The sequence below is a fragment of the Chionomys nivalis genome, chromosome 3 (genome assembly GCF_950005125.1).
Source record: "Chionomys nivalis chromosome 3, mChiNiv1.1, whole genome shotgun sequence".
NCBI classification, from domain to species: domain Eukaryota; kingdom Metazoa; phylum Chordata; class Mammalia; order Rodentia; family Cricetidae; genus Chionomys; species Chionomys nivalis.
The window spans coordinates 11,167,619-11,187,428 of record NC_080088.1 but is presented as its reverse complement, the minus strand read 5'-3'; the positions used below and the strand labels follow the sequence as shown (position 1 = coordinate 11,187,428).

The following is a 19,810-nucleotide window of genomic DNA, read 5'->3' as shown; positions in this document are numbered from 1 at the left end:
TGCTGAGAGAATAAATGACATTTGACTGCTATACCCTAAGTGAGGCATCTGCATCAACCACTCAGAGCTTAGGGGACATCCTGAAAGAGGAGCAGAAAGACTGTAAGCACCAGAGGATATGAGGAATGCTGTCCTCTGGTGGACAGGACATGGCTCCTGCACTTAAGAACTCATTGCACCTAGGGCAACCTGCACAAGGTCAAGCCAACAAGATCAGCAAGTGCAGCAGGCTGCGCTCAGTGGACTCAGTGCGGGGATGGACGGCTATGACATAAGAGTGGGTGTGCTCAACATACAGTGAAGAAACAGAAGATGGTCTTTAAAGACATTAATGCTTTCTGAACCAATACTCTGTTACGCTCTTCTATAGTGAAATGAAGTCGTTGAGAATAGATTTTCTATTTTTCAACTGACAGTGATGACATCTGGCCTCAATCAATTTACTTAACGGAATGTAAACTTGCTTTAAAATAACTTCCTTTACTGTAAAGTACTTAATATATATGTATGTATATATGTATGTATGTATGTATACACACACACACTTTACAATATACACACAAAACCTGAGATTTATATTAGTTTAAAGCTCAAAGGAAAGTTTAAATGCAGGATAAAAGCAACTGTGAAAACACTCATCAACCTAATCCCTCTTAAGACAGTCCCTCAATTTCTTTAATTCCAAATGTTGTTCTACATCTTCTGCAATGTCAGTGGAATAAAGCCCATCCCTGCCAAACAACAGAAAATTAATAACAGAGCTTTGAACATTAAAGCAGAGATGGCAGCTTTAGGTTACTTAAGAATGTATTTGTGCCAGGCTGTGGTGGCACACGCCTTTAATCCCAGAGCTTGGGAGGAAGAGGCAGGAGGATCTCTGGGAGTTCGAGGCCAGCCTGGTCTACAGGTCGAGTTCCAGGACAGGCTCCAACGCTACAAAGAAACCCTGTCTCGAAAATCCAAAATGGAAACAACAACAACAACAAAAAGTACTTGTGTTTAGCCAGGAACTTTTAATTTCCACATTAAGCAGAGATTATACTTTGTGTTCAGCTGCTCTTCAAACAGATGGTCTCTGATCTGAAAGGTAAACGTAAGCAAAAGCATACCTGGTGCGTGAGGTAAGTGCTTAACTGCAGCATCCAGTTGCGCCACTGCTGCACAGCCACCCCAATTCTTTTCCCGCTTTCCACTGTTATCGAACCCAATGGATAGTTGGAGGGCAGCTGTATTATGAGTTCAATGACTATGTCTTCGATGGTGTATGTAGCCATCACTTCTCGAGTAGTAGCTCGTGCTTTAACCTACAATGCAAGAAAGGTATTTCTTCTTTGCCAAATAGCTTCCTGTTACTCAAAAATCAAAACACTTTGATAGATCAACTAACAGCTGAAGACTACCTAGGAGAATAAAAGACATAAACACATGATTTATCTGACACCAGGCATTTAAAAAGTAGGTTTAAGAGCCTGGCATGTGGCAGAGTGTGACGGTTCTTGCCTTTAATCCCAGCACTCTGAAGGCAGAGGCAGATAGATGTCTGTGATCTAGACTCATCTACATTCTGCTGAGCCAAGACTACAAGTGAGACTCTGTCTCAAAATATAAAAGATTTTACATGCTTTAGTGTCTCTTTATATTTATAGTTTGTCTTACAAATGCTGATAAAAAGTACCCAAGTGTAGTAGGTTTTAACACAACAAAGCATTGCTCAACAGTCAAAAGGCACCCACAGTGTTAAGTGTCAGCTGGATGCCTACTGTCTTTCTTGACACAAAGGAATCAGAAAATAAGGTAGATAATTTCTATAAATTCTGAATCAAAGGTTACAATTTGTGATGACACGGGAGGCAGGCAGATCTCTGTGAGTTCAAGGTGTGATGGCAAACACCTTTAATCCCAACACTTGGGAGGCAGAGGCAGGTGAATCTCTGTAGTTCAAGGACAACCTGGTCTACACAGTAAGTGCCAGAACAGCCAAAGTTACACATAAACCTAGTCTAAAAAAAAAAAAAAATTAAAAATAAAAGAAATAGAGTTTAAAATAAAGGCACATACAGATGGAAAATACACAGAGAATCTGGATACTGTGTATACTGTGTTGTCTTTGAATTGTTTTATGGCTGAGGAAGGAGCGATAGCTGCTAAAAAACATTTGATTATAAATACTGCTGGATTAATCCAAGATAGGTATTTTAAAAATGCCTTGACTTCAAAATTGAAGTCAAAAAAATATTTTACTTTGGAGAAGAGGTTTTTGCTTTTGTTTCCACAGGAAATGAGAGGCTGTGGATTCATTCTGTGTTAAGAAAAATCAAGTTTGATCAAGGAAAACCCCCTGAGAAATCTCTGATAGGAGCAGATGGCCCAGATGTCTGAGATCTACATCCAGAACGGCTTCAAGACTGCTGCCTGCGATGATCACAGGAAACTCCAGTCAGGACTTGATCATAATTCTAAATTTTTCTTTAGGTCCCCATAAGATTATCAGTGCCCCTAATCAGCAGGAAGTAGCCTGGAATACTATGCCCACATTCCCAAAAAAGAGACTATGGATATTTTTCTTTGTTTAGAGTACTGGTTACAAGTTGTTATGGATAATGGTAGGAAGAAAGCTAAACAAGGGAGATTAGATTCAAAGTTCTTGTTTTAAAAGGGGGCGGGAAGTGCTGTGGGAAAATGGGCTTTTATCCTGTCATTTGTATTATTTCTAATAAAGCACTGATTGGCCAGTAGCCAGGCAGGAAGCAGAGGTGGGGCAACAGGAACAGGAGAGTTCTGGAAAGAGGAAAGGTGAGTCTGCAGTCGTCACCTAGACACAGAGATCAGATGAGAATGCCTTGCTGATGAAAGATACCAAGCCACACAAGCTAACATAGACAAGAATAATGGGTTAATGTAAGATGTAAGAATTAGTCAACAAGAGGGCTGGAGAGATGGCTCAGAGGTTAAGAGCATTGCCTGCTCTTCCAAAGATCCTGAGTTCAATTCCCAGCAACCACATGGTGGCTCACGACCATCTGTAATGAGGTCTGGTGCCCTCTTCTGGCCTGCATACATACACACAGACAAAATATTGTATACATAATAAATAAATAAAATATTTAAAAAAAAAGAATTAGTTAATAAGAAGCCTGAACTAACAGGTCAATCAGTTTATAATTAATGTATTCCTTTGTGTGTTTCTTTGGAACTAAACGGAAGTAGGACAGGGCAGGACAGAAACCTCTGTCAACATTTCTTGACACAAAGGAATCAGAAAATAAGGTAGATAAATTCTATAAATTCTGAATCAAAGGTTACAACTTGTGATGACATAAGCAATCAAAGATATCAAAAGTATTTGTTTTCTGGAAAAAGACAATACTAACCGTCATGCCATTGAATAGCTGTGTACTTGTTTGTACAGAAGATATTTCTTGAAAAGAAAGAACACTACTGACATACTTGCTTGTGAATCTATCTACAATATTGAAAACCCGCTTCTCACTGCTATTCCACCAGAGCCTAACCATGGCAGGCAGGTCTTTTAGAGTCATATGGTAGACTGAGCACGCCAGGTGTGGGATGTGGTACGGGAGAGTTGCTGTTCCTGAGGAAAAACAAATTCCAGTTAGTGATATGTACTTCTCGCCTAGAAGAGCAGACTAACAATATAGTCCTTAGCAAGCCACCAACATCACTCCACAGAGAAAGACCCAACTCAGAGACTGTTAATATCCTCCCACACACTCCAAAGGAATCACATCAGTGAAAACCCTATGGACACAGAAAAGTCCAGAAATAACATCCTATGTTTCACACGAAAGACCACAAATGAAATGGGACAAGCATTTTTAAAAAAGAATCAGTTAAGGTTGTTGGGTGTACTGTGTGTCTATATCCTTAACTAAAACCCAAGTTTCCAGGTGAAGAACACAAACTTCTAACTTATTTTTATTCCATTAATTAAATATAGCTGGGCATGGTGGTACATGCCTTTAATCCCAGAAGTAGACAGATGAATTCAAGGCCATCCTGGCCTATAGAATTCCAGGCTATCAAAAGCCACAGTGAAACCCTATCTTCAAAAAATAAAAAATAAAAAAAATAAATAAATCTTATACAGAATACTAAACTTCAAAAACACATGAAATTCTTTACAACCTCATCCTTAAGATCCAGCAATCTGTCCTATTGGATAAATTTGTAAAATCCCTGCATTTCAGTACACACATAGGTAAGATTTCCATTCAGGATTATCCTCTATAGCTCCAGGAAGTTTAGTACAACTTGGTCTTATCAAGTCTCTGAGAAAGATACACACGTGTAGACCACTGACCTCTAATACTCAGCTGAAGTTCCTCAGTGAAGAATGTTTTGGGGTCCTTATTTGATACCTCAATAGCTGTCTCTCCATAAGTAGGATTCTCTGGCATAAGTCTGAACAGATGATAGAGTAATTTATTCAAACTCTTTGTTTTCCTAAGGTACATTGAATATAGAGCACGAAGCTGGTGGAAAGCAAAGAATGTATTAGTAAAGTCAACTAAGCCAAGACAAAAGACAAACTCTAACAGATTACTGTGCTCCATGAGCTGCATCTCAACATGGAGCTCTACTTGTGCTGTAGGGCAGAGGCAGAGCACAACCATGCACTGAGACGGGAGTCTCATTCCCGGCCCCAACAAAACAGAGAGTGCTGGGGGCTCCAGTACAGGGGTCCCCTACAAAGGGTACGCACATCTTTATTTCCTAAGACGACACGACATGGGACTGCATGTTTCCTTATAAACCAGTAGTGCCATTATTAGATGTATGCTTCTAATATTTTTCTCAAATCATTTTCCCATCCTTACAGCCAAACTGGTTTGTAGGCTCTATTTGAGCCAAGAATGTGTAGTTGCTATTCCCCACAGATGACTAACTCACACCCTCCCACACATTTCTTCCACACCACAGTCTTTAATCTTGCAAATTCCTGAGTAAAACTAATCTCATTTTCAAGATTAACTTTATATCAAATATTATAGCATTCTTTTAGAACAGAACACATGGATGAGTAACCCAAAATGTCTTTAATTGTTTACCACCAAGCAGGAAATTCTATATAAAAATATGGATTTATAGTCCCTCCTAAAATTAGGAAAATCTGGCACCCTGGGAGCACCCCAGAACTCTGTGTGATTCTCGTGTTTCATAACTACTTGTCTCTCAATAACTCAGCCTGCGCTTCCCACATCGTCACTGCTCTGGTCTCTGCAACAGTTCCATCAGGACTCCTTTCTTTGTGCCACACAGCTCACACCAGAGCTCTAAGATCTGGAGCTGGTTCTGTAGGCATGCTGACAAAACACCTTCGCAATGAAGACATCTAGACACAGAACTGGTGTGAGAGGTTCTTCTGTCTGCTTTTATTAGCTAATGAATAAAGAAGCTACTTTCGGCCAATGACTTAACAGAACATAGCCAGGGGAAGAGATATATAGAGAGCAGGCAGAGTCAGCGAGACCCCATGAAGCCACCAGAGAAAGATGCAAACCGCCAGCCGGAACATTGCCAGTAGGCCACGAGCCTCATGGTGAAATATAAAATAATAGAAATTATTTTTTCAATAATTTAAGATATAAGAGTAAGCTAGCAATATGTTTAAGCTATTGAACAGAATTGCAAATAATATGGTTTCTGTGTGATTATTTTGAGTCAGGGTAGCCGGGAACAAACAAGCAACCTCCTACTACAGAGACCCTTTACAGAGTATTCAAGCTTTACAGCATCCAGGACGCCAGCACAGACATTAACATGCCTAAGGGAGCACGGCACATGACTTGTGGCAAGCACCTCTGCTGAAAATTAATCAGGAGAGAGCAATCAGATGAACCCAAATTGTGCAACACAAAAACAAAGGGTTAATTGCTTTTGTGAAGCATCCTGATGTCAATGCCATATTTTCAAGTAATAGATAAAAGTAAATACAGATGTCAACGAGATGGCTCACTTTGACCAGCCACACAAGCCGACATCTTCCTGTGTGCTCCATGGTTGATTCCAACACTGCATTAAAAACTGCAGGTGTCAGTCGGGGAGGTGGTGGCACACACCTATAATCCCAGAACTTGAGAGGTAGAGGCAAATGGATCAGAAGTTCAAGGACATCCTAGACCACTTCATGAAATTGAGGCCAGCCTTGGCTATATGGAACTGTCTCAAAATACAAACATCAAGGTGTAGTTGGTTATTATCCTTACTCTTTGGGGGCAGGGTACCACCCAGCTCCAAAATAAATCACACAGAGGCTTATTATTATTCATAAATGCCCGGCCTTAGCTTGGCTTGTTTCTAGCCAATTTTTCTTAAATTATCCCATCTACCTTTTGCCTCTGGGCTTTTCCCTTTCTTACTTTTACTCTTACTCCATGATTGGCTGCGTCTGGGTGGCTGGCCACTAGCGTCCTCCTTTCCTTGTTCTCTTATTCCTTGATTTCTTCTTCCCAGATTTATTCTCTCTGCCTGCCGGCTCCGCCTATCCTTGCTCCTGCCTACCTACTAGCTGTTCAAGATCTTTATTAAACAATGTTTAATTAAAAATTAAACATTTTAGTCAGGCAAAGAATCATAGTTTCACAGAGTTAAACAAAAGCAACCAACATAAAAGAATGCAACATATGCTTGCATCATTAAAACAAATGTTCCACAGCATAAATAAATGTAGATAATATCTTAAAATAATATTCCACAACAACAGAGGGTTACAGAAACAACTCTTCCAGAGGATCTTAGTTTGATTCCCAGCACCATGTCAGGCAACTCATAACTGCCTGTAACTCTAGTTCCAGAGGCTCTGGGCACCCACTGCTCACTACCACTACATATACATATAATATACATACATACATACATACATATATATATATATAAAATCAAAAATTAAGTAAAGTCTTTGAGAAAAATCAGATAAAAATTCTATCTCTGCGGGTGTGATTTTTATGTATTATTGTTGTAACAGTTTGAAAGCCCAGATGTGATGCTGGTATATCTCATGTCACCCCAGCACTTGGGAAGGTAAGGCAGAAATACTGTCATACTGCCCCAAGCTGAAACTAGCCTGGGCTAAACAGGAAGTTCCAAATCAGTCTGGTCTGCACAGTGAGACATTTAAAAAAAAAAAAAAAAAGGCTGGAAGGATGACTCCTAAGTGCAGACCACCTGCTGCTCTTGCAAATGCAGGGCAGCTCACAGCCTCCAGTCCCTCCAGCTACACAGGACCTGAAGGTGTCCACACTTACAAGCTCATTCCAACACACAAACATACAGAAATCAACATGTTTAAAGCACTGGATAGAAGTTCATGTATTGAAAGGATTAATACTGTAAAAATGGCCATCCTGTTATAAGCAGTCCACAGATTCAACACAATCCCCATCAAAATTCTAACACAATCCCAGAAATTGAAATAAAGATCTTCAACTTCATGTTGAAAAACAAACAAACAAACAAATAAAAAACTGAGAATAGCTAAGGCCATCCCGAATAATAAAAGAACTGATGGACAAATCACCATCCCAGAGTCCAAGTTGTATCATAGAGCTATTGTAATACAAACAGTATGATATTGATATAAAAATAGATATGTCTATCAGTGGAATGGAATTGAAGATCCAGAAAACACTCCACACACCTATGGACATCGATTTTTAATAAAGCAGCCAATAGTACACACTGGAAGGGGAAAAAAAAAGCATCTTCAACAGTCTTGGTAAACCTGATATCTGCATGTAGAATGAAATAGATTCATATCTATCACAATGCAAATGGACCAAAGACCTTGACAGAAGACTAGATATGCTTATTCTGATAAAAGAGTAAATAGGGAGGCAGGCAGCAGTGGCACGAGTCTTTAGTCCCAGTATTGGGGAGACAGAGGCAGGTAGATCTCTGTGAGTTCAAAGCCAGCCTGGTCTACAAAGCATAGAGAGTCAGGGCTACACACAGAGAAACCCTGTCTCAAAACAAAAGAGAAAGAAGAAAGAGAGAGAAAAAATAAAATAATGGTTTTGAATTTATTGACACAGGAAAGGGCTTTCTGAACAGTACACTAATAGCACAGGCACTAAGATCAACAATTCATAAATGCATGCAGGATGTCGTGGGATATTTGATCACATTATGTGAAAGGTGCCTTCTGATTAGTTTAATAAAGAGCAGAATGACCAATAGCTAAGCAGGAGAGAGTAGGTGGACTTCTGAGAAGAGAAACACAGAGGGTGAATCTAGATACATGGGAGACAGCAGAGACATGGAGGAAATTGACATATATAACAGCAGAGAGGTAAAGACACACGGTGGAACACAGATAAATAGAAATAGGTTAACTTAAGTTATAAGAGCTGGTTGGGAACAAGATTAAGCTAAAGGCCAAGCTTTCATGATTAAGTTTCTTTGTCATTATTTGGGAACTGGTGGTCCAAGATCATCTGACAAGAAAGACCTATTATTACATGGAACCTCATGAAGCTAAAAAGTTTTCGCACAGCAAATAACACAATCAATCAGGCAAAGCGGAAGAATGGAGAAAAAAAATCTTTACCAAATATACATTTGATAAAGGGTTAGTATCTAGAATACTTTAGAAAACAAAAGGACATCAAGAAACAACCCAGTTTTAAAATGGGGTATGGAACTAAACAGGGAGTTCTCAAAAGATCAAAGAAATACAAGCAGCTGAGAAACACTTAAAGAAATGTTCAATGTCTGTAGCCATCAGGGAAATACAAATTAGAACTATTTTGAAATGTCATCTTACCCATAGTCAGAATGGCTAAGGTCAATAAAATAACACATGTCGGTGAGAATGCAGGGGAAGAATATTTATTCATTGTTGGTGGGAGTGCAAACTTGTACAGCCTCTACAGAAAGCAGTATGGATGTTTCTCAAAACGCTGAAAATTGATCTACCATCCGATGCCCCACTGTAGGGCATACCCACTTCTTACTACAGAGACATTTGCTCATCTATGTTCATTGCTGCTCCATTCATAATAATCAGAAATTGGAAACAGCCTAGACGTCCATCAAATGATGAACGCATAAAGAAAATGTGGGTGCACTTTCCCAGTGGAATATTATTTGGCTGAAGTTTACAGGTAAATGATGGAGTCAGAAACAAGTATCCTGAGTGAGTGACCCAGACCCAGAAAGGCAAATATTGTATGCTTTCTATTGTATGTGAACATTACCTTTAAGCTTTAGATATCTGTGTTTCAATACAAACAACCAAAAGTTATGTACCTAATAAGTGACCAAGGGAGAAGAAGATCTCCCAAGAAAGAGAAAAGAAACAGAACATAGTGTTACAGAGAGATAAAGACATAGGAGGATTATGGGGAGGGGGGGTGGAAGAGAAGTATAAAGAAATAAATATGGAGAGAGAAAACACTAACAGCCCTTTTGAAAAGTCATATGGAAAACTACTATTACAGAAGATTCCTAAAACATATACATATATAATAGGAATTTGGATGGAGTAGTTACCATATAAATGGAGAAAGAATGGCCCAACCAGACATTATATGCCAAGTAAAACCTTCAGTGCCAGGAATCAGTTACATTTTCTTGAGTCAAAAGGGTTCCACAGACCCTCTCAAACAGTATAGGCTATTTCCACAACCTGATGGTAAGGCCCCATCGTTGAAGATATGACTTAAGTCAACAAACATGGAGGAATGGAGTCAGTGGCCAACTAGAAGTTTCCCTCCTACTGCACAGTGTCTGTGGTCCTGGACCTACAACAGCAACCTGCATCCATGACGAACTATCGATAGTGCCACAAATTTTATGAGAGTATGGGAGTAAACAAACTTTTTTTTTTTATTTAAAGCCTACTCCCTAATATAGAACCGCCTGACACTGCCAAGGTGGCCAAGAACATCAAACTAGAAAGATCATGGGCAGGCCCAGGAAAAAGACACTTTTATTCCGCTGAAGGAACATAACAATAAAATGGCTCCTAATGGCATACTGCTATAATATTAGATCAGTGTATCACTCAGCCCCCGTCAGAGAAGCTTCTTCCTTGTAGGAGATGGTAATTAACAAAGAGATCTACCACTGAGCAATGTGCAGAGTGAGAAACTTCGGGGAACTCGGCCCTAAGTGGGATTCTTTATCAAACACCTCCCCTCAAGGCTCAGGCACGTATGTGAAGAGGCAGCAGGAAGACAGGAAGAGCCAGAGGTGACGGATGACTCACAGCAAACAGTCATCCAGGCACAGCAGGATTCATGTATGAACTCATCGACACTGGGACAGTACGCACAAGATCTACACAGGTTCAAACCAAAGCCCAGCTCGGAAAAGGGGAAGCCATTTGTGATTGATATCTGCAGGGAGAGTAAAGTCAGTTCTCTCCTGTGGAGAGCCACTGTGCATATCCGCTACAATTCAGGGCAGGCCACACAAGACGGGGAGGGAGAGTGGGAAGGTATGGGGACAGTTGTGGAGGGAAAATATGATTAAGATATATTGTCTGTAAAAAATTTTTTCTCTCTTTTTTTTTTTTTCTTTGATTTTTGGAAACAGAGTTTCTTTTTGTGTTACAGTCCTGGCTGTCCTGGAACTTACACTGCTCAAGACCAGGCTGGCCTTAAACTCACAGAGATCCATCTGCCTCTGCCTCTTGAGTGCTGGGATTAAAGGTGTGCACCACAACCGCTGGGCACCTGTACATTTTTTTAAAAAATAACTTATTTATTTTATTTCATGTGCACTGGTGTATTGTCTGCATGTATATCTATGTGAGGGTCTCAGGTCCTCTGGAACTAGAATCACAGAAAGTTGTAAGCTGCCATGTGGGTGCCAGAAATTGAATCCTGGTCCTCTGGAAGAGTAGTCAGTGCTCTTAACCACTGAGCCATCTCTCCAACCCAACTTGTAAATTAAAAAAGAAAAAGAAAAAAAAAAAAAAACAATAGAAAAGGAAGTTTATCAATCATATCAATGACCAAAATAAAAACGTGACTAAGACCCAGAAAATCCCCTTTTGGGATTGATGATGCAAGAAAAATGAAAATTTATCCTCACAAAAAGACATACACATGAGTTGCTTACAACAATATTTAACGACAGCCCAGAAATGGCAATATCCTAAATGCTTATCAACAGAACAACAAAATGTGGTACCACACACAGCAGAACACTCTCCAGCCAGACATGGTGGTCCACATGAATTCAAGCCTGGCTACACAGGGAACCAACCCAGGCAACTTAATGAGATGTGCTATGAAGCCCCTGAGGGAGGAAGAGGCTGGGGGATGACTGCTAGGAGCCACAGTATCACAGTATGGACTGGGTGCTAAGCTCTGAGGATAACAGCAGCTTCCTAACTGCAACTAATCTAACACATGAAGTCTGTACTCCACACAGGGGAATGGTCCATGACACCCCATGAATCTGTAACTGTCATGTTTTGATGCATCTGTTAAATAACATACTTCTAACAACTGGGGTAAAATGCTCATGGGTTTGTTTCCACTTCAGTCCAATGTGCTAAGGGTTTTTTGAGAAGGTAAGATAACCCACGATTACATTACATTTTTTTTAAACACTCTCGATTTATTTCAGAATTCAGCTCTTTGGAAGAATCTATTGTGTCACTCTGACCGTTCCCATTCCAGGCTCAATAGGAAATGCTGGTCATGCACAGGACCTGCATGGGTCTGCACCAGATAGGGTCCTAGAGCTAGAAGTTGGCACACACACCCTAACCCAGAAGCTATTTCCAATTGATAAACCAAGTGCAAATGAAAAAATTAGTTTTCTCTAAGAAAGTCCCACTGAGGAAACAAACTGCTCTTAAGGGTAGGTCCCACGCCAGCAGTAAATGACCAACAGAAATGAACTCCATGGCATCTTTGGAGGGTTTGTTTGTTTTTTTGTCTCATGTTAAGGCGGGGCACTCTGTTGTTGCTGTTTGTTTTCTGCTTTTTTCGTGTATATATTATGGGTTTCAGTTTTCAGATTTTACTGGGATTCCTGCGTGTGTAATATGTGTGCATGTTTCTTGGCTTTTTCCTCTGGCCTTTTCTTGCTTGCTTTGTCTTATTCTAATTTGGCTTTGATCTCTCTTATTTTATTTATCATTCCTTCGATGCTTGTTTGTTTTCGAAGGAAAAACAGAAAGGGTGTGGATTGGATTGGATGGGATATATGGAGGAATAGGAAGCAGTAGGGGAAGGAAGACTATAATCAGCATATATTATAAAAAAATTATTTTCAGGAAAAGAAAAAAATACTGCTGTTGCTGGGCCCGTGCACACCTTTAATCCCAGCATTTTATTTATTTATTTATTAAAGATTTCTGCCTCCTCCCTGCCACCGCCTCCCATAAATCCCAGCATTTTCAAGAAGAGGTAGGTGGCTCTTGTGAGTTCCAAGCCACAGCTGCACAGAAGACAAGTTCTAAGACAGCCTGATCTACAAAACGAGTTCCAGGACAGCAAAGGCTATACAGAGAAGCCCTATCTCAAAAACAAAATCAAAAAAGACAAAAAAAAAAGTGTACAAACTAACATATTTGTATTAAGGCATGGGTATAAACAACAACAAAGTATAATTTAAGAATTCGGAAAAAAATGTCAAAAGTAGTTATGTACACTTTGAACAAGAAGTCCTCAGCTGAGTATTTTTGTGCTGATGCTAACAAAAGACACCAAGGCTGATTAAACCAGTCTGACATTGAGATGAAAGTGAACACCTTTAATCCCAGCACTCAGGGGCCTGAGGCAGGATAAAGAACATGGCTCACAACTGACAAAAAGAGGGGCTTTTGTTGTCTGCTTATTCTTAGATAAAGTGTGAGTGTCCCTGAAGAAATAAAAGGTAAAATGGTACAGGATAGCACACACCCATAATGCTAGACTTGGAGAGGCTGAGGCAGCAGCAGTTCTGAGTTGAAGTCCAGTCTGGATTACACAATGAGATTCTACCTGAAGAATGAAAGAAGGAAAGAGGATGACAGAGGCAGAGAAGCAGGAAAAGGAGGGGGCGAAAGACGTCCATCTCTCTTCTGAAATGTGAGCTAGCAGCGACATCTAGTGGCTGAATATTATTAGGTTACTTTCACTAGATTCAAGTTTGGACACAGGCTAAACAGCTCATGACACTGGGTAGTCTTTTGAAGCCTGTGGTTCAGTGACGTAGCAAGTGAATCTCTATAGTAAGACAGTGGTTTCCAAGCTGGGAGGTGGTGGTGCACACTTTAATCCCAGCACTCAGGAGGCAGTGGCGGACAGAGCTCTGAATTCAAGGCCAGCCTGATCTACAGAGTGAGTTCTAAGACAGCCTGGGCTACAAAGAGAAACCCTGTCTTGAAAAACAAACAAATGAGATGGTGGCTTCTAGAACTGCAAGACCTAATTCCAATTTTCTAAAATCACTGTTAGTACAAAGTCAAATCATAAAGAATCTTTTCCTAAAGTACAGAAATTAGCTGACTGCATTCTGTTAGGAGAAAAAAATGGTCCACACCCATTTCCAAGATTCACCCTGGAGGAAAAACTGCATGCATTTGGAAGAGTAAGAAAGTAGCAACAGAGGGCTGAAGAGATGGCTCGGGTTAAGAGCACTGACTGCTCTTCTAAAGGACCTAGATTCAATTCCCAGCACCCACATGGCTGCTCACAACTGCCTGTAACTCCAGTTCCAGGGAATCCCACACCCTTACAGACATACAGGTCTGTTGGTGCAGGCAAAATACCAACGTACATACAATAAAAATAAATATTTAAAAATAAAAGTAGCAACAATTTTGACTGCAGGTAATGACCCTGGCTGGACAGGGCTTGATTAAAACGTAGGGCATCCCCACTTTGAGTCAAAAAGATAGGAAGGTTCTTTGAGAAAGACATGTCAGCACAACAGTCCAAAGTCGTCACGTGGTTTATTTCATAGCACCCCACCACTCCAAAGATGTCCTGGTTCTTTACCTGAGATGAAGCAGCTTTGAAGAAAGTAAGAATTAGTTTCCACGTAAGGAGGTACCCCAGAACATAGCAGAAATCCTCGCTCAGCGGCTTAACGGTAACGATCTGCCCCACAGGAACACAGCCCAGGACGTTCTCCAGAAGGTCCTCTTGAGTGCTAAGAAGAGACATCAGTGCTGCTGGCGGTGACCTGGGAGACAACGACAAGTACCATTTACTTGCCTCGAAACAATTTACTTAAAAACTTCAAGCATTAAAAAAAAAAAAAAAAAAATCCCCTATTTTCCAAAACCATGTTCCCATGCTATAAAAACAGACACTAGAGGTCAATACCTGATCACAGCTGCAGAAAACTCCTACTCAGCTTTCTGCTGTATAAGAAAACAGGTTACGTGGTCCAGGCAGAAGCGGGTCAGGGAACCGTCGGGCTTCATGTCTTACCAATGGGAGGAGAAGGGCTAAGCTTCACCTTACTGTCCACTTCCAGTTCCTACTGTCTGCTCACTTTACAGTTGGAACACGTCAAAAAATCATCACAATTTATCCAATCCTTTTCATTTTAATCAGAGCATCTCTCTCTGAGAAGCTTGACATGCCCGTTAATTCACAGCATAGTTCACTGTCTTTATGGGATCACCTCACTCAGTACCATTCTCATGTGAACTCAGGAGTCTTCAAACTCTTTCCCCACAGCCCTCTAGCCTGGTTCTTTCATTTTTGTGCAAGTTTCCCCTGTGGGCTTCCTGCTGCTAGCTCATGAGCCTAGACTTATCCAAGTTTCTGCCATTTCATGGACCTATTCTTGTCATTCCTATTCTTGTCATTGCTATCTCACAAATATCAGGTCTGAACTCGCTTTCCATACTGCCGTCCAATACTGCTATCTAACTTTTGGAAGGGTTCCACCTCAGGTTGCTTCTTTTGTGCTTTACCTCCCGTAGAATTAGCAGGTGGCATACCATGGCCTAAACCCTTAATGATTCCATCTTCCCAGGCTGTGTGTGGCATATGCATGCATTTGCCCAGATCATATGCACGTAGAGGCCAGCAGAGAATATCAGGTTTCTTCCTTTATCACTTCAGACAAGGTCTCCTCACTGAACCCGATACTTGACACTCACTGTTTAGGCTACTGTGGCTGGCAGTAATCCCTGGGCACCTGCCTGTCTGACCCCTGCCAGGCTTTTAAGCAGGTACTGGGGATTTCAACTGGGGTGCTCATGCTTCATGGAAAGGGTCCTTACCTGCTGACCCAGTTCCCTGGCCCAGTAATACCATTTCTAACACCATCTCTTATCCTGCTCCTTAACTACTGTTGTAGCTTCTTCCACTATATCCTCCCTGCTTTGTAGACAATAGTTCGTTTTGATTCCCACTGAACAAATGAGAACTACTTGTGAGCTTGCTATAGTCCAGGAAGCATTTTGGGTGATATGGGAGGTGGAGCAGGGAACAGAAATTCTTTCTCTCATAGAGTTTGCTGAATAACTGAATAAAACAGTGAAACACACTCACCATTTCCCATGTACATCTGAGAAGTCACACTTTGGTGTCTTTGCCCAGTGTTTCTTCTGTGTCCTGCAATGTCAGCATGCTGTCTACTCTGCTTTCTAGTACCTGACACACACTATACAGTCTACCATAGCTCAGCAGCATCCACTAGATTGCAAGCCCCTTATAGTTGGACTTTCCTCTGGGCTGCCAGCTCACAAAAAACAACATGGAGACTTATTATTAACTATGAAAGCTTAGCCTATAGCTTAGGTTTTTTCCCAACTAGCTCTTATAACTTAAGTTAGTCTGTTTCTATTAATCTACACTCTGCCGTGTGGCTCAGTTACCTCTCCTCTGTACCGTATGTCCAGCTTCTTCAGTGTCTCGCTGTGTCTCCCCACCTTTCTTCTTCCCAGAGTTCCTCTCTCTCCCAGAAGTCCCGCCTATTCTCTCCTGCCTATTGGCCATTCAGCTTTTTATTAAACCAATCACAATGACACATCTTCACACAGGGTAAACAAATACTCCACAACAGCCCTTACCAAAAACAATGTGCTTACTAAACATTGTACTTACCCCTCTGCACTTAAATTCTGTGAACAAAACAGGGCTCAACAGATACCTGAATTACCTCACTATTTCCACAGCTACTACATAGTCAAAGAATGTTTTTATGAACTGGAGCACACAGAACTATGTTCCACAGCAATTAAGAGAGAAAGTATGGGGTCTGGTGATATGGCTCAATAGTTAAGAGCACTGCATGCTATTGCAGAGGACCGAGATTTGAGTCCTGGCACCCACATGGCAACTCACAATCATCTATTAACCTCAGTTCCAGAAGGACACTCTAGCCCTCCAAGGGCACGGATATAGATAGATAGATAGATAGATAGATAGATAGATAGATAGATAGATAGATAGATAGAGATAGAGAGAGAGAGAGAGAGAGAGAGAGAGAGAGAGCACCCATTCATGTAAAATTACTTTTTTTGTTTGTTTGGTTGGTTAGTTTTTCAAGACAGGATTTCTCTGTAGCTTTGGAGCCTGTCCTGGAACTGGCTCTTGTAGACCAGGTTGGCCTCGAACTCAGAGATCCTCCTGCCTCTGCCTCCCAGGGATTAAAAGCATGCCCCACCACAGCCTGGCATAAAATTATTTTAAAAATAAATAGTTAACATGAACTTAGGATTTCATTTGCCCTATGGAACTTCCAAAACTTATGCATACAGAATTAGTACAAATTCTGAAGTCAGAGGTTTTTTGAACTTCTTTATAAGAATCTGGCAAGCCAAATTATAAGAGGAAAGTGGGACTGGGGTGACTCGGTGCGCAAAGCACTTACTACACAAGCTTAGGGACCTGAATTTGGATCCCAGGGCTCATGAAACGCTCTATGTAGCAGCACATTTCTTTAGTCCCAGCCCCTATAGAGCAAGATGGGAGGTAGACAGGAGAGACCCCAGTGTCTGGTGGCCAACTAGCAGGGCAAACCGAGGCAGCAAACAGGAGACTATCACAGATAAGACAGAAAGTGAGGACCAACGCCCAGCATTTCCCTGTAACCTACACACATACAACACAGCACACGGTAAGCACACTCAAAAAAAGTGAAATGAAAGTAAACAAGGCAAAACGTCTTACAAGGAAGGTTCTTCCTCTTCATCTCCATATGACTTCAGATTATCCTGGTCATACTGCGGGAATTCAGGCATCAATCTGAGAAGGAGAACACCATTTTTAAACACTTTTTAACAAACTGTCTATTATTAACTTGTGCTTTAGACCAACAAGACATACTATGTGGTGAGTTTATCTTTCAATAATTCTTTTCCAAAATAACTACTTATGGCCAAGATTATATAAATATGAATTACACAGGGACAAAAATGATAATGTCAAAACCTTGTCCTTCCTATTACTATCCAGTCTCCTTTCATTTCTAATTTTCTTTTTTTTTCTTTCTTTTTTTTTTTTTTTTTTTTGTTTTTTGTTTTTTTTTTTGAGACAGGGTTTCTCCATAGCGTTGGAACCTGTCCTGTCTTGGACCTCACTCTTATAGACCAGGCTGGCCTTGAACTCAAAGGGACCAACCTACCACTGCCTCCCAAGTGCTGGGATTAAAGGCGTGCACCACCACCACCCGGCCATCATTTAATTGTTTTAAAGATTAAAAGTACAAGTCAGACTCTCAGGGTGATTGCCGCCATCATGGACATGAGTCACGGGGAGCCCATCAATCTGGATATGGTAACCAAAGTGCTGGACAGAACCAGTTCGCAGGGGCAGTGCACGCAGGAAAACTTAAGGAATACTCGAGATGGAGGAAAGACAGAGATGAGAGTAAGGAAAAAGATATTTTGATTGAGGGAGCCATTATAGGGCTAGCAAGAAACCTGGCACTAGAGAAATCCCCAGGAATCCACAAGGATGACCCCAGTTAAGACCCTAAGCAATAGAGAAGGTGCCTGAACTGGCCTTGCCCTGTAGTCAGACTGATGAAAGCCTTAAATGTCACCAGAGAACCATCCGTTTCTGGAAACAGAGGCAGAGTCCTGCATCAGAGCTGGATTGAGCTCCCAAGTCCAGTTGAAGAGCGGGCAGAGTGAGAATATGAGCGAAGAGGTCAAGACCATTCTGGGTACACTCACTGATACACTTTACCTGAGCTAATGGGAGCTCGCCAACTCCAGTCGGACAAGCAAGGAAACAGCAAAGGTCCAAAGTAGTCCCTCTGAATGTGGGTGACAGTTGTAAGGCTGGGGCAGACAGTGGGATGTTTATCCCTACGGCTTGTACTAGCTTTTGGGGAACCTATTCTGTTTGGATGGATACCTTTCTCAGTCTAGCTATAGTAGGGAGGGCCTTGGACCTTCCCCAAAGCATGTGCCTTACCCTCTCTGAGGAGTGGATGGGGGAGGGATAGGTGGAGGGAATGAGTGGGAACTGGGATTGGTATGTAAAATGAAAAAAGATAGTTTGTTTTCTTTTAAAAAAAATAAAAATAAAGTGAAAAAACTGTAGAAAAAAAGTTCAAGTCAGCGGTTGAAAGGTGGCTCAGTGAATAAAAAAGCAAATGCAATACGCAGCATATTTCAGGGACTAAAGTGGTCATTCAATTGAAGCTGCCTTACTTGTAGAGCATGTGATAAGCAGCAATTTGCACAGGTCTGGCTCTGAAGAGAAGCAGTGGGGTCAAAGTATTGAGCAAGGTCTGGAGGTGCTCTGGCAGGTTTGTCTTCTGGCCGGCCACCAACTTCACAGGGAGTTTGTGACTCAGCAGCTGGTCCTTTGAGATGTATGTTAGTGTTTCACACATGGGCTTCAGCATTGCGTTCTGAAAGGACGTTTCAGACAGGTCTTTGTTCTCTCCTGACATCAAAATGAAGAAACATACATCTCAAACACAGCAGCCTAAGTGCGCTGATCAAATCAAACATCATTTAAGAAAACCAAATGAACACTAGATACAACGTTCAGAAAAGACCTGACGTTGAGGGTAACAATTATGTTTTCACTGCCCTCAACTGTTATAATGGCCTCTACTGCATGCCTTTTAAAGGGGTTCTAGCCATGTGCTCTGCACAATTATCTATCTTAACCTGCAGTGGTCTTCGGATATCAAGCCCTCTTTCCCTGGGTCTGCACCATGAAGCATCAGCATGGAAGCTGACCAATCCAATCCTCCGAGAATCCAAGCTTATTTAAATTCTTCAAGTCACTCTGCTAAGTATCATTATTATGCCCCTTTGCACTTACCTACAGCAGTCACCAAAAGAGGTAAAAGCAAACTGTGGATGCCTTTAGAAAAAAATTCTTTCCACTCGCTGATTAGATTTACAGGAAGATTGCCAACAGTATCTGGAGTTACTGAGTCAAAAAAGGCACTGAGATCACAGGCCAGATCAAAGCTGACACAGGCAAACAGTTGCACAAGTGGAACAGAATACAATGCCTGATTCTCACTGGTCGTCTAAGGAAACAATAGAGATGAAATAGATAAGCGGGCTGCTACCAGAACACCACAAATAATACAGGACAGAGGAAGAAGAGAGAGGTGGAGGAGGAAGAGAGGAAGACGAGGAAGAGGAGAACGTAGTTGCTGAAGCATAGTTCAAAAGAAATTCATGTATATTTACATCAAAACAGCTTTCAAAATTAAATACCAGGAAATTAACAATAATTTATTCTGAAATGAACTTTTTAAACTTGTAAAGTATAGAAGGAAATAGTATCTTCATTTGCCAAGTATAACACATCAACTACACATGCTTTAAAGCTCTACAAGTCAAACATTAAGTTATCTTAGAATAAAGAAGTTTAGGATGAGATGGGAGCTTTTTTTTTGGGGGGGGGGG

The 19,810-nt window shown here is 41.1% G+C and overlaps 1 protein-coding gene across 2 annotated transcripts in view; it reads right to left on the bottom strand.

Moving 5' to 3' along the window:
* Positions 1 to 19,810, bottom strand: part of Ltn1 (listerin E3 ubiquitin protein ligase 1) — a 65,354-nt gene that overhangs the window by 4,423 nt on the left and 41,121 nt on the right. For both annotated transcript variants that reach the window (XM_057766130.1, XM_057766131.1), the window contains 7 exons: positions 19,212 to 19,425; positions 18,587 to 18,824; positions 17,097 to 17,171; positions 13,962 to 14,148; positions 4,322 to 4,493; positions 3,372 to 3,592; positions 1,110 to 1,304 (listed from right to left, as the gene is read on the bottom strand). In XM_057766130.1, the coding sequence (XP_057622113.1) occupies positions 1,110 to 1,304; positions 3,372 to 3,592; positions 4,322 to 4,493; positions 13,962 to 14,148; positions 17,097 to 17,171; positions 18,587 to 18,824; positions 19,212 to 19,425 (1,302 nt within the window). The remainder of the gene's footprint in view (positions 1 to 1,109; positions 1,305 to 3,371; positions 3,593 to 4,321; positions 4,494 to 13,961; positions 14,149 to 17,096; positions 17,172 to 18,586; positions 18,825 to 19,211; positions 19,426 to 19,810) is intronic.